Raw genomic sequence first — 25219 nt, forward strand, 5'->3', positions numbered from 1 at the left:
TTAACCCCCTGCTGGAAGTGAGAGCTGGACCATAAAGAAGGCTGATTGCCGAAGAATTGATGCTTTTGAATTATGGTGCTGGAGGAGACTCTTGAGACTGCAAGAAGATCAAACCTATCCATTCTTAAGGAAATCAGCCCTGAGTGCTCACTGAAAGGACAGATTCTGAAGCTGAGCCTCCAATACTTTGGCCACCTCATGAGAAGAGAAGACTCCCTGGAAAAGACCCTAATGTTGGGAAAGATGGAGGGCACAAGGAGAAGGGGACGACAAAGGACGAGATGGTTGGATAGTGTTCTCGAAGCTACTAACATGAGTTTGACCAAACTGCGGGAGGCAGTGGAAGACAGGAGTGCCTGGTGTGCTCTGGTCCATGGGGTCACAAAGAGTCGGACACAACTAAACGACTAAACAACAACAACAACCCCCTACTAACCCCCAAGGATAATGGGGGGCTGACATGGGCTATGCACAATATGCTTGGATTGGCAAAACTTTCTGCAAAGGGTATGAGGATATTTCAGAGAGCAAGTCACTGCATTTGCTCTGTTCCCAACTGTGCTTTGCAGTGTATGGCCAGGATCATAGGAAGCTGCTGCCTACATGTCTTGTAACAGCTCCAGTTGCTGTTGTGCCAAATGAGGTGGTTGCACTGTAAAACAAAGCAGAATCTGCCTCATCTATAGCAGAACTAGAAAGCCTACTGCCAGTTACTTTTCTAATTAGGACAAGTACTGTATGTGAAATTCAGCTTCTTACTTAATGGCCCTGTTGCCCACTAGAAACTACAGTGAACAGAATTCTGCTTAAATGCACCTGTTAAAGCAGGGATGGGGAATGGAATCTGGCCGGTAGGTTGGATCCTTATCTCTATGCACACCAGTGAAGATAGTTTGACAGGTGGGAAGCCCCACCCACCAGTCAATCACTTGATGTTGTGATGACATCAGGTGACCCAGATATTTTGGACCGGAACTCCCACCAGTCCCAGCCAAGGATGAGAGTCATAGGTCAAAACTTCTGGACTGTATAAGGTTGGGTAAGACTAGCCTAGACTGTATATTTATTACACACCCATCAAATACATTATCAGGTTGGATACTACAAAATATAATGAATACATTAAAATGAGCCAAAAACAGCAGTTCTATAGCTGTTCTGTTTTACTTGAAATATTAAGTTTAAACATCAGGGAAATTTTAATCAAATAATGTAATTATCTAATAACCCTTTGTTCCGGCCCTCCGATTCTCTTCTGCATGTATACTGCCTTCCTACTATTGGGGTGTAGACCCTCTGCCTCCAAGATCCCATGCCTCAGATCAACTTTCTCCTTGGCTCCTTCTTTCTTTGACTTACCGTAATCTCTCCATTCCTTAGATCCCTTTTGCAGCTTACAGTGTTTGTCCCACTTATTCCTGGGCTGAGCTCTGGAATAAAGGTAGTTAACCTGTGGTTCTCCCATCAGCCCCAGCCAGCATGACAAACATCTGGAGGGTCACAGGTTCTGCCCCACTTCCAAATTTCCAGCTTCCTTCTCCCACAACACACAGTTCTGGCTGGCCTTAAGATTTCTTGCTTTGTCTCCCTATCCCCTCTATAAACATTAGCAGAGTTGTTCCACTAGCAGCTGCAATGTGCACACCATCTTGCCCAAACATTGTCAAAGGATTTGTGTTCACAAGCACAAAAAGCAACATAGATGTTGTACCTATGATATGAAAGGGCAGTGACTTTGGACAATACATGAAAGTATAGTGCATGGCACAATGTGATTTTCCTGCTCACGTGTTTGTTTAAAAGCAAAGAGTACTGAGTACGTAGCACTCATAAGTAACAGGCCACTGGTGGCCGGTTTTAGCAAGTTCTATGAAGCTTGGCCCAAACCAATCTAATCTGATCCAACAGATAACATTTCATGCACTTATCTTCTGCTCTAAATAGAAATATGTGAAAAAATATAACCATTCTCCTATCTTCCAGTCCACTGAAATGTCAGCTCAACAGTCATTTATTTTTGTACTGATCATTTCATTCCTAAATCCTTCATGCCTACACTACTGGAATTACACTGCATCCCTCCATAAAAGGGCTACAGCAAAGAATGTAGCGTGTCCAAAATGGTATGCTAATGTAAATGAATTCCTTTTACAAAGCAGCATTTGTTTGGACTTGAAATCTGATGCAAGAGCGGCGGAAAACACTGTTAATTTATTAATAGTCAGATGGTTAGTCTTCAGTTCGTGACAACTTCCAGCATAATCTCCCTTTTAATGTCTGGAAGTAGTGATTCAGTTTTAAGAGAATATGGAACTGTCCACATAAAATGCCATAGTCATGATTTCAGACGTTCTCCTCTCCCCTCCCCTTGTTTATTAACACATTCATTCGGAACTTTAAAGCTAATAAAGCTTTTAGATGACACCAAATGACTTTGCAGACAGTGTGCTAAAAATACATAACTACATTTATTCACAACGAAATAGCTCACAAATAAACTAAACTGTTAGCCTATAAACTATCCGGGCTTTTAAACAAAACAGGATTATTATTTTTTAAACTGCACGCTAACATTTCCTTTAAAGGACCAAATAATTTTGAAAATGAAAATGTCCTGACTCTCGGATAAAGGTCATCTGTCATATGGTTTTTGTAACTAAACTGCACCCAAGTATTTGAGAAGAGAGAAACAGTACATTATTACGACTGGAGAGAAATGGGGCGGAGGGAGGAGATACTGAAGCTCAACAACTGAGCTTTGATTAATGTCATAACGGCAGCCTTGTTATGTTCAGTGTGGATCCCCCTGTTGTCACTTCCTGTTGACAAACTCCTTTTGCATTCACTGCTTTTAACCAACTACGCTAGCATGTACGACAGCTCCTTGGTGTACAAGTCTTAGGGCTATTGCTGGAATAACCACAGCGGGGAAGAGCAATCCTAAACCCTGGCTGGAAGCAACAGTGCAATCGATCAACTTCAGCACCTGAAACCCTGTTTGCTTATGTCAGCCAAGGCAGAAGGGTGGGGGCGCAGCCTGTGTGTAATTTTTTGCTATCCTAACTCAATGGTACAGTTCATCAGCTCCCTCCCAACCCCCAACCCCCGGAAAATGAATCAACTTAGGATTCCACAGAGGTCAACAGTGCCTACTGTTATGCCCATGCCTTATAGAGCAGGGGGTTAAGATTTTAGCCTTAGTTCTGTGGGTTATATTCAAAGTGCCTTAAGAATTAACAGAAATGAGAAGGAACTATCTGTTGACATTAGTGCATAGCTTTCTGTGTTGATCTCAGTTTTTTTACACTTCTGTACATATGTCATATTGTTAAAGGTAAAGGTACCCCTAACCATTAGGTCCAGTCGTGACGGACTCTGGGGTTGCGGCACTCATCTCGCTCTATGGGCTGAGGGAGCCGGCGCTTGTCCACAGACAGCTTCCGGGTCATGTGGCCAGCATGACTAAGCCGCTTCTGGCGAACCAGAGCAGTGCACGGAAACACCGTTTACCTTCCCGCCGGAGCGGTTCCTATTTATCTACTTGCACTTTGACGTGCTTTTGAACTGCTAGGTTGGCAGGAGCAGGGACCGAGCAACGGGAGCTCACCCGGTCGCGGGGATTCGAACCGCAGACCTTCTGATCAGCAAATCCTAGGCTCAGTGGTTTAACCCACAGCGCCACCCGCGTCCCGTCATATTGTTAACTTGCTCCATTAACATTTTGGAGCAAAACTAAACTATTACGAAGTTTTATTGATGAACACGTTGCAAATATTAAGCTGTTTCAAAAGGTCCATATAAGACAACCCGCAGACAAAGGTCCATATAAGACAACCCGCAGTTAGGGTTACAATTCTGTGCACTCTTTTAAGGAAGCACACTTACTTCCAAATTTAAGAATTCTGTGGTTACTGAATTGCAGATGGCACAGCTGAAGTAGTAAAGTCTGGCTAACAACCAGCAGAGGGCACACCCTATCACTTTTTGATAAGTTATAGAATCACTCCGAGAGAGAAAAGAGTGATGCTTTGCCACTTTGGGGGGGTTCAGAATACTTATGATGACTCTGTAGGGGGATCTGAGTTCAGCTGCGTGTCTGCTCCATCCCAACCTGTCACACTTTTCCAATAGTCAAGACTGCCAGTCTGCGCAGCTGCTGAAGATGAGTATTCCAGGATCTGGGAGGGAATATCTACCATCCTGGGCAGAAATACCATCGCTATAACAGCTGGGATCCCCTCTCTACAGCACTTCCTCGTAGGAAGCCTCCTTATACTGACTCAGGCCATTGGTACCTCTAGCTTATTTCTGAACCTAGACTTTCAGCACGCAAAGTAGATGATCTACCACTGAGCTACAGTCTTTTTATTCTTTCACCTCTTTAATGAACAGACATTTAGCAGATGACTGCCTGAAAAAGCATTGTTCTTTGAATGGTTTTTTGATGTGGTTATTTGAAATTTAAAAGCACACACCCAGTTTTTAATATTTACAGTGGCATTCCTCCCCCCCCCCAAGTTGGCTCCTTTTATCCTCCAAACCATTTGATTTCCTTAGATTGAGAGCCCCTTGGGGACAAAACTATTAACATTTAGAAAAACTGCTGTAAGCTGCTCGGAGTCAATGGGAAAGAGCAGGGTGTAAATCAATCAAACCGAGTACTAAAAGTACTTATCACTATTGCAGATAAGTTAAATATTTCAGATTGCCAGTAGAAGGTATGATTAAGACAGAACTGTGGCTAGGCAAAGAAGAAAATCAATCTAATTGGATAGCTGGAGGGTACTGAACTCTCAGTGAGGCTCTGCTCTGGCCATACCACTTGAGCAACATTTAGGATTTTAGACCAACCACAATGAGAAATGACTAGTTCAAAAACAGGTATATCTGTAGGATTCTATCCAACCTACAATCCCACTGGCAGTCCTGCATACTCCTGGAGATGACTGTTTGGGAGCTAAAAAAGGTAAAGGTAAAGGACTCCTGGACGGTTAAGTCCAGTCAAAGGCGACTATGAGGTTGCGGCGCTTATCTCGCTTTCAGGCCAAGGGAGCCAGCGTTTGTCCACAGGCAGCTTTCCGTCATGTGGCCAGCATGACTAAACTGCTTCTAGCACAACGGAACACCGTGATGGAAACAAGAGTGCAAGGAAACGTTGTTTACCTTCCTGCCACAGCAGTACCTATTTATCTACTTGCACTAGCGTGCTTTTGAACTGCTAGGTTGGCAGGAGCTGGAACAGAGCAATGGGAGCTCACTCCTTCACTGGGATCTGAACCACCAACCTTCGGATCAGCAAGTCCAAGAGGCTCAGTGGTTGTGACAGCAGCGCCACCTGTGTCCCTGCTTGGGAGGTACCAGATATATGAAAGGCCTTTAACCCTTGACTTTTTTCCCCCAAGAAGCCCCAAAACTGATGCTGGCTCCTACAGTATATATTAATGCTGGTGGCAATGAACCCTTTGAAACATTTTGTGGGATTGTGTCTCTAATGCTATCAATGATGCCATGATCCACGTAGCAAGAAAAGGGTGGTAATGGAGATGTGGAACCAACTAATGGCTTCTTGGCCAATATGGCACCTTCTATATCGGAATCACTAAACATGATCCAGTAAGTTGTTTTAAAGATGCTGCTGTGGCAAGAACCAGCTGAGCATTTTGTCCGACTATCCTTACATAAGGCTTGTTTATACAAGCAACTGTTCTGGGATGACAATGGCCTGATCCAATTTCGCCTTCCAATTTGTTTATACATTTAAGAGGTGAATCAAAGGCCGCATGTGTGTGTGTGTGTGTGTGTATTGAGAATGAACAAATAAGTCCTTCGAAGATGAGAGGCTCTTAATTCACCATTTTTAATCACAGCAATGAAAATGTAACCTCAACAACAAGATAAAACACAGTTGTAGCAACATCAGAGCAAGCCACTCTGTCTGTCTCCCATGTATATAAATAGAATGGTAGTTATTTTTTCCAATTAAGAAGATACTTGCAAAGAATTTCTTTTGACACTGATTTTACTAAAGCCACATGAGCGCACAGCAACTCGTTTTCTTGCTAGTTTTCTTCCTTGCTTCATTTACCAGAGAACTAATAGGAGTATCAGTGAAAGAGACAAACTATGTGTATTTTTAAAGAAAGCAAATTCATGTTGTCATGCTGTATTTTCTCATTGTGTGCCCTGTCAGTTGATTTAGCAAAGTCAAATGTTGTTAAATAATATCACAATTTGGTGTTAAATTGCTTTAGATTCTTAATTATTGCTTTAAAATTTAACCAAGAACTGATGGTTCAGACAGAAGTCTGAAGTAAGTAGGATAAACAGTCAGAAGCCCTGGTTCTGCTTTATGTCCAAACAAAGGATTGTGGTTTGTTGCTGTCCAACAAACTAACCCGAAGCCATGGTTTGTTGGTTTGCTGACCACGGCTTGGTAGGAAGCAACAAATTGCAGGCCCTGATTCAGGTGTGATACAAAACCAGGGCTTCTTGGTATGTTTCTGCCCGTCACTCCAGGAGAGGTATGCATGGGCAGTGTCAAACCAGTCTGGCTTTTTGTTATGCATGAACACAGCCCAGATGACATGTTTGAATGTAGTGTTTAACATAAGACAGTGGGGAATTCCACAGGTTATACACATGTTTGTCTTGACACCCCAGATTTCTGTTCCACAATTTACCTAACAGTATCAGCTTTTTCCTATCTGAAATATTTAGCAAATTGAAAAAGCAGAAGTACAACTTTAAACAAGTTAGTCCTAGAAAAACCAGACCATGAGTAACTTCAAAATAATCTTACTTAAATCAAATACCAAACACTAATTGCGGCACTACTTAAGGAAACTGAAAAAGATGTGATGGGAGAAGGGAACATCTTTCCAAGCCTAAAGCATCCACTGAGGTTATGGCTGCCACAGAGAAGCAGAGATTTATATGTTATAGTTTGATAATGTGTTTGTTTAACTGAACACATACATTGCTTCAGGACCAAGATAAAATGCGTCCTAGAGAAATAAAAATAATATTCCTAAACTGCTGGCAAAAACACAGATAAGGAAAACATGCAACTCCAGTCAGTAGTTTTAAGATAGAAGCAAGTATCTCATTTGGGGGTGGGGAGTTAATTATCTAACAATGTACAACCCTATCAGGCGATCTCTGTTGGCTTGTCGTTTATTATATAGTAAATTCTGCTTTTAATTACATTAAAGACAAGAGACAGGCTCTGTTTGAGGGCTGTACGTTATAAATACAGGAAAAAGTCAGTTCAAGCAAATATATTGAATTAGCTAGTGATTTCAGTGGCTGAAGCCCGTTTTTCAACAAAAGATACACTTTCCAGTACTCTTTTGACATACCTGTGAAATAACAACAACAAATCAGAAGATAACAGAAAACCATGGTTTAGCACTATGTGGAGGAGCCTGTACAATCCCCAAACCAGGCTTGCAAAGCTCCTGCCTCCCACTGTGTGGATGAGAGGAATTTGTCTGGATTCAATTTTACTTAAAAACAACAACTTAGTTTAGCATTATTTTCAAAGCAGGAATCCTGGTTTAAAACAAATTTTGATTGTTCCATAAAAAGCTGGTTTCAAAACCATTAAACAAGCCAGAGTCTGAATCAGGACATCCAATTTGAACACAGCACTAAGTGGGGGATTCCTTGAAAGTGAAACTAAACTCTGGCAAAGTCCTCTGCCCAGCTGCAGGCAGGAGGAAAGGGGAAACAGGAGCAAGCAAGGGGTATAAAACCACAAAGTGCACCTTGTTTTCCAAACTGGACCAGCCGGTAAACGTTTTGCATTACTTACCATCAAAGTTCTTGTACTGGGCTGTTAAGATTACTTGCACCGAGCGTGTGGCCTCCTTCAACATGCCTTCAAACTCATGCCGACTCTTGTTGGCAAAGTTCTCCTCCATCTCACTGGTGCAGCAAGTGTAGCCTTGTGGACAAATTCTCAAGTGTTCCCCTGAAAACAAGAGAGACAAATGTAGCTTGTTATAGTAGTTCATGTACAAGGCATTTCTAAGTGTGAGTGTGTGTGAGAGAGGGAGGAAGGGAGGACATGGCACAGTAATTTAACCATGGAGGCTTCCAGATGGGGACTTAGCATGGCAAACAGGTCGTTCAGTTATTGCAAACGGGTTGTTGGCAACAGGGTTTTTCTCAGTTTATCAGATTTCCCATGGAAAGAGTAAATCTGGATTAAATGGGGTGGGGAAGAGATACAGGCAAGCATTTTTATGCCAATGCCAATGGCATTGTGCTGGTGCTGCAAAAATAAAAATAAAAATGGGTTCTTGAAGAGCACCCATCCCACAATAATTTGGAAACATTCCAGATCTCAAGGATTGCTAACCCACTCCTTTCAGAGCAGCCTTAAAGACATTCAGGAACCAGAGCTGTACATCTGCAAACACACCTCAGTTTCCTCCTCCTCTTTACTTGCTGATATTGTAGGGATTCACTCAGTTAAAATAAAGGCACCCAAAACATATCTTGTCTAACCATGCGCTAAAATAATCCAATTACAAAAGTCAACACACATAATGTAATTTGGCTGTGATGGCCACAATCCTGCGGGTGCTTTTATAGAACGGCTGGGGAAATCGTGCCTCATCTTGTCTGTTTTGAAACCCAGGCAGCCCTGCAAGTGGGGAGGCTGCCATTGGAATCTGCACACGCTCCTCCAAGCGCATACTTCTCACAACCAAGTGCCTTTAGGGCTCTTTTTCTTGGAAGTGATGAATCTGCCTTGGTCTGTAACTCACTGTGTAAACTGCGGAGCTGGAGAAAATATTGCCAGTGATATTTCAGATTGGCTGGATAGATAAGCATTCAATACTTGGCAGCTACAAGGTAATAGCTTACACCTGCCTTGAATCCCTTTTCTCTGATCCACAGCAGCAAGACCAGGCTGCAAGACTCACTGCTGCATATAGTCCCTTTTGAAAGCAGCAGGCAAGCATTGGAGAACCATAAGCTCTTGCTCTGTCCTCCTCTCCCCCCTTCCCTCCCCACAACACCAAACACAAAGCAGTAACAGTACATATTGTCCTCAGAGTCTAGATTCTCCCCTGCAATCAGAGGAAGGAGAAGTTCTTTATGTAATTATAAGGCACAAAACCCTTCAATGAATACTGGACAAATTCTACCCACCCTAGGTGACATCGGCAATCCAGTAAATTTGGCTGCTAAACTACACCAGGGGTTGTTGGCCCGTGGCCCTCCAAATGTTGTTGGACTCCAATTCTCATCATACCATACAACTCACCATGCTGGCTGAGGCTGAAGGGAGTTCCAGTCTAACAACATATGGAAGGCTACACTGAAACAAGATATTTTTCTTGGGGAGTGGGGAATATGGATGGTGGTGATACAGGCTGAAGAGTACAGGAAGTGACCATTCATACCACGCCCCATTCCACCCTCTTCCAGGTCCAAAAGGACCTGCGCATCAGCTAGTTGCTACTATTAACTGGATTAGCAATCAATCTACAAACTAGTATTTCTAGACAGCCTGAATAACAGCATCAACTCTTTCAAAAAAAAATCAATACTTATTCTCCTTATTCAAGGGTATCTGTGACATTTGGTATTGCAGCATTTCAACTTGAGAGGAAAGCAAAGTTTTCATATTTTCTCTTTGCAATTCAAATTTATTGCACAATATAAGGAGGAAATTGTCTTCAAAGACATCTTTTAGTTTTTGATCTGACCCCATAATGGTGGTGGTTCCCTGTCATTTTGTAGCTGGCCGACGAAATGTTAACTGCGCTCTTGGTTCTGCTTTCTCAGATCATTTGGCTTTATTTTGTCATTCCTCCTTTGCTGAAAAGGCACTCTAATAAGGAAACTGGGATAGAGGGTGGGGAGGGGGTGTCTTCCTTCACTGCTCAGAAGCATGCAATCGCCCAGACTAGTAGCGGCTTTCACACTGGGATTGTAGCCAGAGTCTCACAATGATTAACAGTCAATGATCCTTGGGGCAGGGCAACTATTTCCATCTCCAAGGCCACAGCTGACTAAGCAAAATAGCTATGCCAATTGCAATGAAATATTTTGAGAACAGTAAAATGAAAGGATTAAAGCAAAAGGATCAGAGGAACTGGAGAGGGAGCAACCCTTTTAGCCATAGGGTTCTTCTGCCCACATAACGTAACATTTTGTTCATTTGGTTTGCATTTGGGGGCGTGAATTCAGATAGAAACGCATCGCCTGCATTTCCCTGGAGAGCAAAGAGAATCCATCAGTAATAAGGCCACATTTTCTTCTCCAGAAGCAGATGATCTGACACATGGCATTCCAAAAGGAGCCATTAATTCAAGATGAGCTGGAACACAATTTTCTGCAAAAATCTAAGCTGTGTTGTAAAGGTAGCTTATAGAAAAACTCTGACACCCCCCAAGCTGCTTTACATTTGCCTAGTCCATCAAATTGAACAGGCACTCCTGCAAGGTAGAAAATCCCCCTGAGAGGCAACTGGGCAGCCACCCAAAGCTGTACCCTCTGTTTCAGCCAACTTCAGTTGGAGACTCGTAACACTCCCCCCCCCCAATGACAGACCTTTAGAGAAATTTGGCTCATTAAAGCACACAAAGGCTGAAGCAAGGCTGTACCAATTGCACCTGAGATTGTACTAGCCACGCCTAAAAAGAAGGGAGTAGTTGATGTATCTTGGGAAGGAAGGCTGATTTCAAATTCTAGCATTTTCCACAGCATTTTTTCAGCTGGAACTCGGTTGTGATACCTCTCAGGTGGGCTTCATTGCCATCATAAGAGAACAAGGGAGGCATTCATGGTGAGTTCCAGCACCTCTTTTTCTAGAAAAATACCACAGCATTTTCAAAGAGCATCTGAACTGCAGCAGCGGCTGTCCAGCTGCACTACTGCAGTTTTAGATGGGGGTGAGGTACCTAAGGCCCTCCAGATGTTGTTGGGACTACAACTTCCATCATCCCCAATGACTGGGCATGCTGGCAGGGGCTTTATGGAGGCTTGAGTCAAACAACCTCTTGAGGGCCACAGGTTGGCCACTCCTAGTTTACATCAGGGTATCAAAGTGCAATGTTCGATTCACAGCAACTTAGTAGCTCCCCAGCGTTTTTGTGCTGTGTTTTTATGGATCATGTTCTGAGAGGTTGCTATGAATAGGAAACGTAATAGCAACCTAATTGGCTACCAATGGGCAGACCTTTGGAGGAAGTGATTTGCTGTACAGGACCTGGGGGGAAATGGGCATGGATCAATGAATGCTTCTGAAAGTCTAGCTGATCATTGCTTTGGCTGCTTATAGCTGAACAAACGTCTGCACCCAAACCATCAGCACACCTAAAATCTGCATACAGTGGTACCTCGGGTTAAGAACTTAATTTGTTCTGGAGGTCTGTTCTTAACCTGAAACTGTTCTTAACCTGAGGTACCACTTTAGCTAAAGGGGCCTCCCGCTGCCGCTGCGCCACCGCTGCCCAATTTCTGTTCTCATCCTGAAGCAAAGTTCTTAACCTGAGGTACTATTTCTGGGTTAGTGGAGTCTGTAACCTGAAGCGTATGTAACCTGAAGCGTCTGTAACCCGAGTTACCACTGTACATGAAATTGGGGTCAGGGTTGGGTGGGAGAGAGCGGGAATCAGAAGAAAGCTTATTTCAGTTCACCGATCAAGCTAGTCATAAAATATTTTGATCTGCTGACAAGGGTTTCTGGGGCTACCCTGCTCACTTCTTTCATTAGTCTAGAACTGAGAGATCATCCTCCTGCATGCTCTTAACTCCTATTAAACTTTAGTGAAAGGCAAATGATGACACTGACACAGGAACAGAACTCTCAGCCCCAGCATATCCTGCTCCTTGCATAGTCATCAAGGCATGTGTAACAAGTGAAGAGCAATGCAGGACAGCAACAGCGAGTATCCTAACAGCGGACGCATGCTGAATGTGTTCTTCATAGAACTGGGACAACAAGGTAAAGCGCTGTATCACGTTTGGAGCAAAATCAAACACACCTAAATTGTTTTTTACTAAATGTTCTCATCTTCCCTCGAACATACAAAAAGTCTGTCAACGTTAACACTGCCCAGCTTTGAAAATGCATGCAGGAAAAAAGGCTCAAAAGAGTCCTTACTCTGGCATGCGAGAGTTAATTGGGAAACTGGATTTATTTAAGGAGAACCATTACAGTGGATTTATCACTAGGACTACATCAGGAATTCTCAAGCTTTGACTAGCCTTCGTAGCCAGCCAAGTATATGCTCATTGGTGACCCTGCCCCTACTCTGAAGGAAAGAAGCAGAGCTCTGCTTGTGCTATCACGATGATTTTCGGAGACACTCCAACACCCTCCAGGGCCCAATGCGACTGTGCGGCAAGAGACTGAGAAATGAGGGGGTTGACAGTCCCAACTGTGGACCCCTTGAACTAAATTTAGCTAATATGCACTATAAATCAGCAACTGTCACCATCTATTGAACGAGGAGTAGAAGCTCTTACTATCAAGAATAGTTGCTTCAGCTAAGAGATCTAACTGGGGCAGAGCTACAACTGTGACAGATTGAAAGCCCTGATCATCTAACTCCTGTGGATCATTCTCATCATGACAAAGGGTCACAAAAGTTGACACGATGTGGACCAAGACTTGCATTTATTTAGCATTTGCGTACCCATTTCAAATGTACCAGTTCTTGAAAATGGTAGAACGAATGGTACATAAACGTTTTTTAAAATATATTTTTAGAACACAATGCAACAGTAACTGCAGGAAACTTCAGAACAAACGCAAGCAAAGTACTCCCCAAGTCAGAAACAGACACAAATTTTGGAAATCTCTTCTGTACTATTCATTCCTCTGACTCTTATGCAGCAAGACACATATCTTCAGTCACTGACTAGTTATTTCACTGCATGTGGGTTCATGGTGCAAGTTGGGAAGTGACATGTCAAATTGATTTCACAAGGTATTTTCAACATGTAGGTCATACTTCTGAACTACCCCAGGATATGTAAAAGTTCCTAGACAGTGATCCCAAATCACACTAGTGTAATACCTCCATATGACTTAGGAGATTCTCTGATGTTAAGGAACTAAATGAAATATAGCCAATTTCTGGTAGGGTTACTGTCTCTACTTGATGTTTTCTCCTACCCCCCGGCAACCTTAGGTTTCCTAAATCCAAACACAGTAGGCAGGGTGGCAGGTAAGGCATTAAAGAGTAGGAAGGCTTCTCCAATAAAGGGGCACGCAACAATTTCACTATGTTCCCAAAAAGATTGGCATAGGCCAAAGCCTCTATATTGGTTTCTGCTCAGTTAGAAGCTAGTGCAGAATATTTAAAACTCAAGATTACATTCCTCCCCAAAAAGAAGTTATTTTAGGAAACAGCCATTTCCAAACTTAATGAAAATGTGCTGAGTCTTAAGACAGAGCAGGAGCTAGCTATTCTGTATGGAAAAGCATCAACATATGACCAGGAAATCTTACTAGCTTTGGTCGTTTTGCAAAATTAGTGCTGGGATTCTGTGGGATCCTATATATAACTTTGACAAACAACTTGCACAATCATTTTGTGGTTAATCATAGCAGTCTGCACTGCTCCCATCAGAAAAATACTTATTGAAATCTGCGTGCCAGAAGTCAAATGAACAAAGAGAAGAAGACCACATAATAAAACATGCTCTCCAAACCATCAAACCGGGTTGGGGGGGGGGAATGCACAAGTTGTAGCATGAACAGGTCTCAGTAAAATCATGTGGGGAGTAATTACAGTGTCTCTGTTCATAATACCATGTAGTTGCAGAGTTAGTCAGGGTTTCCACTTAAGGACACATGGTTTTTTTCCTTAGAAAAGTTTATAGCTCAGCTGCAAAATTACCCTCCCATGAAACTTGGCAAGAAAGTTCTGGTGCAAGCAAGATTTTTGATTTTTATTGGTGACATATCCATTTTGCTTTAAACGCATTTCTTTAAAAAATTAAGAATCAATTCATCCTTTTTTGCCCAGCCATTACTGAGTGCTTTCAGGGTTTTAGTTTTTACAGTTCAGAGAGGCAATTTACCTTGCACAAGAGACATGTGACACCCCTCAAGGCTGAGTGGCTAAGTTGGGCATTTTCTGGGGTTCTAACACCTCAAAAGTGCCTCTATTCTCCCTTTTCAAGGAGTACTCCTTCCATAGACCACAGAGTTACTGGTAAAAACTTCCTAACATCTCCCTGGTGACTTCCATCCAAAAATGTGAGAAAAGTTTTATGCTGCTTAGGTTTCATTGTTGATGAAGACAAAAATGCTATCTGGATTCCTTGCAATTTTCCATGTGATGTACTTTAGGAATACAGGAATCTGTTTTATACCAAATCAAACCATTAGGCCCATCTACTTAGTTTTGTCTGGAGGCAATATCTCCAGGGTTTCAGACAAAAGTCTTTTCCAAGTCTTACATGGAGATGCCAAAGATTGAACTGGCCCCTTTTAATTGCAAAGCATGGGCTCTATTACTAAGCCTTTTCTCTTTGTTTAACAAACCAAATAGTTTGAGGGATGGGTGGGATAGAGAACACGGTGAAAAGAAATATAGTTCTGATAGTCTGCCCCATAGGTTTCTGGAAATAAGTAGGGACTATCAAGGAATGATCATAGGAACCCTTGTCCATTTTATGGCTTTCCATAGCTTAAGTTTCAAGATTAGGCATGAAAGCAGAAAGTATAATATCCTCTTTGTGTGTGTGTGTGTGTGTGTGTGTGTGTGTGTGTTTTTAAAAAAGCTCGAAAGCCACTTTCCATCTGACATGCATATTCCTCATGCATACTTTTTACATAGGCCAGAAAGCTTAATTTCGCAGTTTATTCCTCCTCTATTACTCTAGAAAGCACTGGCTTACATCCACATTTAGCAGTGCATCTTGCCAAACCAAAATGAGTGCTTGCAGCATCCAGACATAATTATCCATAGCTCTCCCCACAGCTGAAACACACTTTGAAAGTCTGAAGTTTCTATTTGCTAAAACGTCTACAAGCTGGTAAGTAATACCAACTTTTCTGGAGCTTCTGTGTTTGTTGGAACTACTAGATATTGGAGCTTTAGAACATCTGTGACTACATCAACCCTTCAGCCAGTTTGGAAAGCAGGTTATGGTATAAATAACTTAAATAAATAAAACAAATACGCTGTGTTTACTACATAAATGGGGAAACAGCTGAGCAAACAGCTGGAGTGTTGGTGGGGAATGGGTTCAAGATCTTGTTTTCAATATTGGACAGGGTGTAACTCCTAAATTGCAGAGCTTAAAAGGGTAAACAAACACAGCTATCATAACAGTTATTATTACAGCTCCTTAATTTTCATTGCATCACTCTTTTCTGTGTTTCTCATCACTAATACGAGTGCTAGTTTTGTATATTTGGGCTCACTGGTGCTGAAACCATTCTGATTTCCCCACAATGCAATGCCTACAATGTGCACACAGTGGGCACTGCATTGTGGGGAAATTTCAATGGCAGCAGCAGCAGGTTTAGCTCTGCAGGCCTGGCACTGCTGTGCTGTTGGTACTACCCTTCCAGCAGTGTTAAAAGGAGTGAAGAGCTCACTCACTGGGTGTACATGTTGTGGGTACTGCATTGTGGGGTAATTGAAATGGCAAGTCCTACCCACCAGGTACAGTCAGCTAAGACTGGCACTACTGTGGAGAGGAGCCCAATGAGTGCACTATGCCCAGAGTCCCCTGAAACTTGGTGCTACCCCTGGTCTAGGTCATCATGATATATGTGCAATCTGGTGCTGAATAAGCTCAAGCCCTTGGCACAGTCCATAGTTTTCCAACTACCTAATGGTTTCGTCTTACAACGAATTTCAATTGGACTTAATTACTGCCCTGGAAAACAGTTAAACTTCACACTTCACCTTCAGCATTGCTTTCTACCTTACAAGTCAATCCCAGCCCCTCCCACCCTGCCCTAGAGGAGCTCTACATCTGTCTTGATAAGATATTTATAAATAACCAAAAAAGCTGCACTTTGATCAGCAATTGCCTTAAGCAGAAGAGATGCTGAAATTACAGACTTCTAAAGCTGCATTTGACGAGGCGAGCAAACGGGAATTTATCTGATCTCCTTTCAGAGGAGATGCTTTTTAAAAAATCCTGATCCTTTTCAACATGATGGGAAGCATTTGCTTTAATTTAAACTTGATGCTCACCTAAGGAGTGAGCCGGCTCTTGTGCAAGTCAACGGCAAAATCCCCCGCTGGTTTCAAAAAGTGGTGGATGCAATCTCCTAGTGTTTCTAAGAGTTTTGTAACTTGGTTTTACAGCTAGCGACTTACACCGTGAGTCACAAATAGAACAACATTCCTCCAATTTCAGGCGCATTAGAATACAATACAATAGAATAGAATTTCAGGCACATTAGAATGCAAAATCTAAGCTCATTTGGGATGACAAATTCTCAATTGCTCCCCAATGATGAAGGAAGGATGGAGTAAACACTATCACTGTTTAATGAGTTGGCAAGGAATAATGAACTTTGCACTTTGGCTGTACATAAGGAAAAAGAAACCCTGAGCTGATCTTTTCCTTGGTAATATTTGTACACACCCAAGTTAAGATCAGTTTCTGCAGAAATGAAGTCTCATTAATTTCTGCTATAAGCTCCAGAGGTTACTTTTAATTTCAGACATAGATCTGCTGGTGATGGAGATATGGAGAACCTAATATAGATTGTACCGCAGGATGGGTTCTGATGGTACCCATATTTATGTCATTCAACAGCAGAGTTAATTAGATAGCAATTTTTATCAGCACCAGTTCTGAACTCTGCTTCTATTCTATACAATTTAGGCGTGCTAAACACTTTTGCCATTATAGAAAATACTGGCTGAAACCAGGCAATTCTGAATTTAGGATACCATGTGCTTATATTTATTCTGTACCCCACCTGGCCAAATCCAGATCCAGGCAGCACATGTGATATTTTTGAAATCTGTAAAATAATCCATAGAGCCACAAAAGAACCTTGGCTTATAACCAACAGAATAATGCAATAAAGACAGGTGTAAAATTTCTCGGGCATCATCATAGGAGCTCCCTCAATTCTTTGAGAGCTTCCACTTGCAAATCTCTCTCCATTCCAGGGTCCAATTTAAGCATAACACTGTCAAGCAACTCAGTAATCTACATAAGCAACTTGGCTCATGCAAAACATGTGGCTCCTCAAAAGAACAGATACATTGAAAGCTGCCAAGAATTTGTCTGAAGACAGAATTACATGAAATGGTTCAAAACAAACAGAAATCCATCTGAAGTATCTTTCTGCTCAGTCACATGGACCAGCCTTGATTTGCACAGAGTTCACATGATTTACTTCTTTTAATCCCCAGTAAATTCAACATCCCCTGCCAGCAAGCATTCAGAGAGAGGTTACGAGGGGACAGATCTCCTGCCTGAACAGAGGTACAGTACACTGTGAGAGAACCAGAGATCTGGAAATAACTTCCTTTTCATGCCCCTCACCCTCTTCATCGTCCTTCCTAAATACATCTCTAGTGGTAAAATTTTCACTTTATATGTACCCTGTTTCCCCGAAACTAAGACATTCCCCGAAAATAAGACCTACTTCCAGTTTTGCCTCTCACTGTAATATAAGCCATCCCCCGAAAATAAGGCCTCCCCGAACATAAGGCCTCCCCGGAATATGTGTATCGTATTCTTCTTCATGGAAAAATAAGACATCCCCTGAAAATAAGACCTAGTGCATCTTTGAGAGCAAAAATTAATATAAGACACTGTCTTATTTTCGGGGAAACAGGGTATGTATATGTATATATGTCAGGACAGCTAGTTTCATTTATGCCCTGCCTTTCCTCCAAGCAGCTCAAGGCAGCGTACATGGTTCCCTACCTCATTCTATCCTCACAAAAACTTTATGAGGTTGGTGTGGCCAAGAGTGCATTACTGGCCCAAGCTCACCAGGGACTGGCTGGACAAAGAGAAGTGGTGAGAGACACCAGCTGGGGAATCCCCAAGGGACACCCTAGAACAGGAAGGCTCAGAGCCAGGGGATTGGTGGTGGGACACTGAGGAGGGGTCAGAGGGAGAAGATTGGGAGGAGGGGCTGGTTGCTGAAGGAGCAACAGGGTTTAGTGAGAAGGAAGAGCTGGTGACAGGGAGCAGTTCAGACTTGGAGGCTGAAGTGGAGGAAGGGGATCAAGGAACTGTTGAAGTATCCAGGGAGTTTCCCTCTCCTGTTGCGACAAGCACACCTCACCCCCCAGTCTCCAAGAAAGTGCAGGATAATGAGAAGGGAACAGAAGCCAAAGGTGCAGGGACACAGTTTTGCTTGGGAAACATCCAGGGGAGAAGCCTTAGGAAAGGTGGAAGGTAGGTACCTTCAGTCCTGGCAACTGCTCCATAGGAGCAAGACCTACTGGGAAGTGTTGCTGAGTTGTATGCGGTTTGCTTGAATAAAGAGTTAATTTCACTGACGAGTCTATCAATTATGTCTCTGGTAGAGAGCAGGTGAGACACAGAATGTTAAGAGGGTTAGTTGAACACAAAAGCAAAAAAGGAAAGGAAAGGAAGGGTGAATGAGAGATCCCTGAGTGTTTGTTGTTGAGTATTCTTATGGGGAAGATTGTAGTTGAAGAAATGTGCGCCATGGAATTACCAAATCTCCTTCCTCATTATAAAAGGTACGATGAAGGAGAGGAAGGAATAAGAACACCTTTTCCCTTTTCCAGTTTCCAGAACCTGTACCTAACTGATAAACAATTTTTGCTACTGAGGAGGATGTGATTCAGTAACTTGACCTCATTCCCAGGCCCTTATTATAAAGACTCTTTTTTTTTAATTAATGGAAGCACAGCTTAAATTTTTAAATAGTGTGTTCTTATTTCAGCTGCTCTGTAGTTTCATTTAAATATTCACTCTCTTTTTAAATGGGTATATCTTTTAATTATAAAATATAAGATAATGTTAATTTTACCCTTTATTCTAGACTTAATAGCATCATAAGGCAAGAACTAAAATAAATCATGAGAAGATGCCTGAGGGTACAGGGAAGCATTTCCTCAGCAATGAAAATGGATCACGCATTCTGACACAATTCCCATAATACTATCATGGCCCCATAAACTTAGTTGGATTATGGTAACCTCCATACTTTCTGTTCCTGCTGTTTCTTTTCTGTTTTGTTTTTTATTAGATAAAAGATGGAAGATTGAGATAGATTTTTTATTTGTGATGAAAAATGTATTCTGATGAAAGAAGGATTGCCTCGAAGAGATGAGGGCCAAAAGGAGGAATGAATAATCAACTATGTTCAAACCCCTCATCTTAGTGTGGCAACTATGAGTCATACATAGTTTTAAGCTGTGTTCTGATGGCTGCCTTCACAAATAACCATGTGTGGCGTTCATACAGAGCCCCCAGTCGTTTCATGGACTATTGACCTGTACACCACTACTTTATCCTTCCGCTGCCACCAATTTTGTGGAAAAAACCCAGGGTTCCCCGGTGAAGTATTGAGTCTCAATCAGGTAGAGTTAACAATGAAGATTAAAGTTTATATCAAACACAAACAAGTTTTAAAATATATTCGAAACGCTGTCGCTCTATTCCCTCTCAGTCTTGTCCCTGTCTCTAACTCACTCTGACTCCTCTATCTCCCTCCCTCCCAAAAGAACCAACCGAACTGTCAAAACCTCTGGGTTGAGCCGCAAAATAAGGTAGGCTCCGCCTCTGGGCTTTCTTACTGGTCAACCTATTAACCCTTTCTCTCCCCCAATACAAATGTGTCCCCAAAGAATGGGCAAACGCCACACCATGGTTTGTACAACAAATCCCAATTCATCTCACAGATGACCAAACAAGCCATGGTTTGTTTCTCCAGCTTGTTTTGCACCTGTTCTTGGCTTGTGCCTTTGTGAGTTGGGTGTACAAACATACTATGACTAAGCAAAGCTTTTTGGTTTAGATACAATGCCAAACCATAGTTAAAAACAAACAATGCTTCAAAAGCCAACAGTGCCTTCACACTGTGGTTTGTGGCCAGAAAACAAACCATGGTTATTCTCCTGGGCTGATTTCGGATGCTCAAACCAGCTCAGTCAGTAGAGCATGAGATTCTAAATCTCAGGGTCGTGAGTTTGAGCCTGACGTTGCGCAAAAGATTCCTGCATTGCAGGGGGTTGGACTAAATTACACTTGTGGTTCCTTCCAACTCTACAATTCTCTGATTCTATGGCTTATGTGCAAATTAGGCCAATAACAGCAGGCAAGAACGAGAATGAAAAAGACCAAAGAGTTGTAGGCAATATACTAAAACAGAAACTCTGAAGGCGATCAGAGAACACAATGACAAACTATATTCTGGTGTACGCAACAATATTAATTGCGGTAATATTTTTCTACTAGTATAAAAACAGACCTTCCCCAAGGAATCAATGTACTGCTGTAAACTCAAGCAGTTTTAGAAACACCTGCCCTCTTTTGTTTTGATCCTGAGGGCAAATTCACACTTAGGGAGGCAGATAAATCTGCAGCAAGTCTTTGTCTCAACGCTATGAAATGTGAGATGGACACACATGAAGAAACTGTGTCCTATTATATTATACACATAACACTTTTGTGTCTTGGGGCTAATTCAATGGGGGGGGGCGAGGGCAAGTGTGCTTTTCACAGGTATATGCTGCGCTTCCTAGTGAATACTACTGCCCCCAAGTGAATGGCCCCAAGACACCAAGCAGAGCTCCAACAATCTGTTTCCTTGAAATAATTAAATTTCACTTGAAATCTTGCTTTAAAAGGAAAGCCTCGGCATTAGAACAAACTGACCATACTCCAGGATGTAACTGTTTCAGTATTCAGCCACCAAAACACACTTTTCTGTAGTCTTCTGGGACGTGACGATAGCATCGTTTTCTAATCGCCCTTGCTAAAGTCCTTCAGATGCCATTTAACAACTCTATTCAAGCCTACAAAGTACAATTTGAAGCTGTCTGTCATTGCTACCTACAAACACTACTTGGCTGCAACACCTTAAGATACTTCGTGACAAATAATTGAACGGTGTTTTCCTATCCCATGGTGTGTGCGCGCGGGGGTGGGGGCGGGGGGAAGCAGATGCAGAGCAAGCATTTTGTTCTGCAAATTCTTACTTATCTAGCTAGTGGTCCCATTAAAAAATATATACTCTGGGTGGCTCACAAAGCAAAACATTAAAACAGACTTCCTCAACCTCGGCCCTCCAGATGTTTTTGGCCTACAACTCCCATGATCCCTAGCTAGCAGGACCAGTGGTCAGGGATGATGGGAATTGTAGTCTCAAAACATCTGGAGGGCCGAGGTTGAGGAAGCCTGCATTAAAATATAGCAGAGGATAATAAAGCTGGGGAGAGGTCCATGTTTGGCCCATTGGGCTTCCCCATTTGACCCATGAGGCCATTTCCCCTTTTTAATGCCCACCTGCCACACACCTGGCATCACATGTCTGGTTAGCAAAAAACAGGATAAGGCTCCAACTTATCAGCTGATGAGTGGAGAATTCAATCCTCCTTGGCTCAGGTGCATTAATTCCCCATAGGGAACTTGCTGGAGCATCTGAATCCTGCAAAAAGCAAGATGAACTCACAGATCATCTAAGGCATGGGGAGTTCAATCCAGCTTGGTTGCGATCTTCCCACACCCCCATGGGCCAGTTATGACAGGCTTATGTCAACCATGGGCCTGTCAATCATGGCTTCATTATAGAAGACTGACAGGCAGGTGGAGATAAAGATCTGGCCTGCCAAGCCAAAAGCATTCCCCACCCCTACAATAGGAGTATAGCTTTAAAAATAAAATTATTAAAAATTATTAAAAATAAAAATAATCCTGAAAGCACAAGTAAAACACAACTGAAAACCTGGACTGTGAAACACAAGTCATTTGAAAGACCACTACAGTATACAAGGACTTAGAAATATGGTCAAATCTGAAGTTATCACTGTTAGGCCGAATTACTGTGATAAAAATGAATGTATTGCCAAGGATGCTGTTTTTGTTTCAAACATTGCAAATCTTGGACAAAATGGACTGTTTCAAGAAGTGACAGAGAGATATCTCCAGATTTGTCTGGCAGAGCAAGAAGCCTCGAATAAAATTTAAGATATTAACTGATGCTAAAGAAAGAGGTGGATTTGCCCTGCCAGACCTTAAACTTTATTATGAATCAGCCGCTTTTTGCTGGCTGAGAGAATGGCTGCTTCTTGAAAATACTGATGTGTTGGACTTAGAAGGTTTCAACAATGTATTTGGTTGGCATGCATATTTGTGGTACGATAAGGTTAAAGCACATAAAGCGTTTAAAAACCATATTGTCAGGAAAGCACTGTTTAATGTCTGGATAAGATATAAGGACTTGTTAGAAAATAAAACCCCAAGATGGTTGTCACCAATGGAAGCGAAGGCTCAGAAAAAACTCAATATGGAGGCCAAATGGCCAAAATATTGGGAAATTCTGGAACAAGAGGGAGACAGATTAAAACTGCAGAGCTTTGAAAAATTAAAAAATAGAGTGCGAGACTGGCTCCATTACTACCAAATAATGGAGGCATATAATTTGGACAAAAAACTTGGCTTCCAGGTGGAAAAATCAAAATTGGAAACAGAATTGTTAGATCCCAAAATTAAGAATTTGTCAAGAATGTATAACTTGCTGTTGAAATGGAACACTCAGGATGAAACGGTGAAATCTGCTATGATTAAATGGGCACAAGATGTTGGACACAGCATTATGATGGCTGACTGGGAACAGTTATGGACCACAGGTATGAAGTTTATGGCATGTAATGCCTTAAGAGAGAATTTAATGAAAATGACTTACAGGTGGTACATGACACCAGTCAAGCTCGCAAAAATTTACCATTTGCCCGATAATAAATGTTGGAAATGTAATGAGACTGAAGGTACATTCTTTCACCTTTGGTGGACATGCCCAAGGATTAAGACATTCTGGGAGATGATTTATAATGAAATGAAAAAGGTATTTAAATATACCTTCCTGAAGTAACCAGAGGCCTTTCTCCTGGGCATGGTCGGCCAATTGGTGCCAAAGAAGGATAGAACTTTCTTTATGTATGCTACAACAGCAGCAAGAATACTTATCGCAAAGCATTGGAAGACACAAGATTTACCCACCCGGGAAGAATAGCAGATGAAGTTGATGGACTACATGGAACTGGCGGAAATGACTGGCAGAATCTGAGACCAGGGAGAAGAGTCGGTGGAAGAAGATTGGAAAAAATTTAAAGACTATTTACAGAAACACTGTAAAATTAATGAATGTTAGAAGGATGCTGGAATGAAGTTATATGGCTTTAGCAGAAATGTTATAAAGAATTAAGTAAAAATAGATTGTTAATGGGCCAAAGGGGAAAAAATAAGGTTAGATTGTGTTAAGATAAATTATAGGACAAAAACTGAGAAAGATGGAAAGGATTTGCTGAAATAGCTAACTGAACTAGAATACAAAAAAGGGAGGTGTGAGGAGGTCGTTGAAACAAGTAAATGAAAGATAACATATGGAAATATTGGATGTGTTTTTAACTGTTTCTGTTTTTGTTTTTGTTTTGTTAAGACAAGTAGTGTTTTTTGTTTTTCATGTATTGTATTGTTTTGCTTTGTTTAACTCTTTTTCTTCTTTTTGTAACCTTTAAACTCTTAATAAATATTACTTTTTTTAAAAAAAAAGACCACTATAGTATACATTTTGACATGAGCTCTATTCAGGCAATACTCCTCAAAAAAAGAAAATAGATGCATGTTTCTTCCTGGACCTTTGTATGTTTAGAGTGGATGTCTGTAGTGAGGAGCCTATTGTATCTGCCGAAACCACCTGAGTGATTAAGTATCTCCACAGTTTAAAAATGCTCTCTGCGGCAGATGTTCACTCTAAAGATGTGAGGAGTTTGCGTGACCTCAAGGGTGGGGCTAAAAGTGCGACCCCACAGCCCCACTGAACTGTTTTCTTCGTTTGATGAGCAGCGACTTAATAGGGTTAGAATAATGTAACAAAGGGAGATGAATGTTACTTGCTTCAGTTGCAATTATTTTGAACTGCAATACAACTAGCTCCTTGAACTGGGCATATCCTAGCTAGCCCACAGAAACCTTGGATTCTGCAAAGGTGAAAAGGATAAAAAATGAATGAACAATGGGCCACATAATTTCCATGATACGTAATTTCATTTCCCCAGGACAGGACCTAGTGTTCTCCCCTAGTCTTTCAAAGTGAGCCAGCTTATCTGTTTGGAAACCATTGTGATAAAGCACAAGTAAAAACTCTTACATTAAAAAATTGGCAATTATTGCTAGCTCACTTCTAGAGGCCCAAATATTGCTACAGTTCTTGAATGGCATAGAAGTATTTTGGCAGCCATTGTGCTTTTTTGCTTTTGAAAATGGCCCCGAACTACAAAAGTTTATGGAACGTACAAGATACGCAGAATGAAATGAAAACAAAACTCTAGCGGCACCTTAAATGCTAACATACATTTATTATGGCATAAGCTTCTGTGGGCTACAGTCCACTTCAGAGAGCCACAAAGTGCTCTCTGTTGTTTGTGCGACAATAGACTGACACGGCTAACCCTCTTGAAATAGTTTAAACAATTTCCAAGTGATGCTCCCATGATTCACTTGCGCCCAAAAGACTGGCTGTATGTTTGTTCTTGTGTAAAGAAAACACAAAGTGTAGCTAATTGGAGAATCAAAGTAAATTGTTGCACCTTATCGATGGACAGTCTAGTAGCGCTGCAAAAGCTAAGTTTCCCACTTCTTATTCCCCCTGCACCATTCATTGCAGCAAAAGTGCCATATCATGCAGATGCTGTTTAAAAACATCTCAAACTACCACTAAGAAAAGATGAACCAAGGTCTGGACTGTAGCACTTCAGACAGCGGACGGCAGCTGACATGACTGAATCTTCCCCCATACATTAAATCAATCAATCAATCAATCAATCAATCAATCAATGCACATATAAAACTAGATGACAGGGAGAAGGGTCCTAGCTTAGCTGCTGCCATGATATGCTAGTCTTCTAAGTGGAGGGGGTTTTGTATACAGAGAAGCGTTCAGCCATGTCAACCTCAATCTGCATTCTGAAGTCAAATAACCTGGACACATGATTACGACTGCAGCGAGAAAGAGGCCCGAGTCTCCGCAGTGCATAGTGGTGTCCTCTTATCTGCT

General features: G+C 41.8%; 1 protein-coding gene across 1 annotated transcript in view; it reads right to left on the bottom strand.

Moving 5' to 3' along the window:
• The window catches only part of GPC1 (glypican 1), a 193560-nt gene that overhangs the window by 82823 nt on the left and 85518 nt on the right, over positions 1–25219 (bottom strand). The window contains exon 2 of the mRNA XM_053389945.1: positions 7814–7972. Within this exon, the coding sequence (XP_053245920.1) occupies positions 7814–7972 (159 nt within the window). The remainder of the gene's footprint in view (positions 1–7813; positions 7973–25219) is intronic.

This window comes from Podarcis raffonei, chromosome 5 (assembly GCF_027172205.1).
Source record: "Podarcis raffonei isolate rPodRaf1 chromosome 5, rPodRaf1.pri, whole genome shotgun sequence".
Taxonomy (NCBI): Eukaryota; Metazoa; Chordata; class Lepidosauria; order Squamata; family Lacertidae; genus Podarcis; species Podarcis raffonei.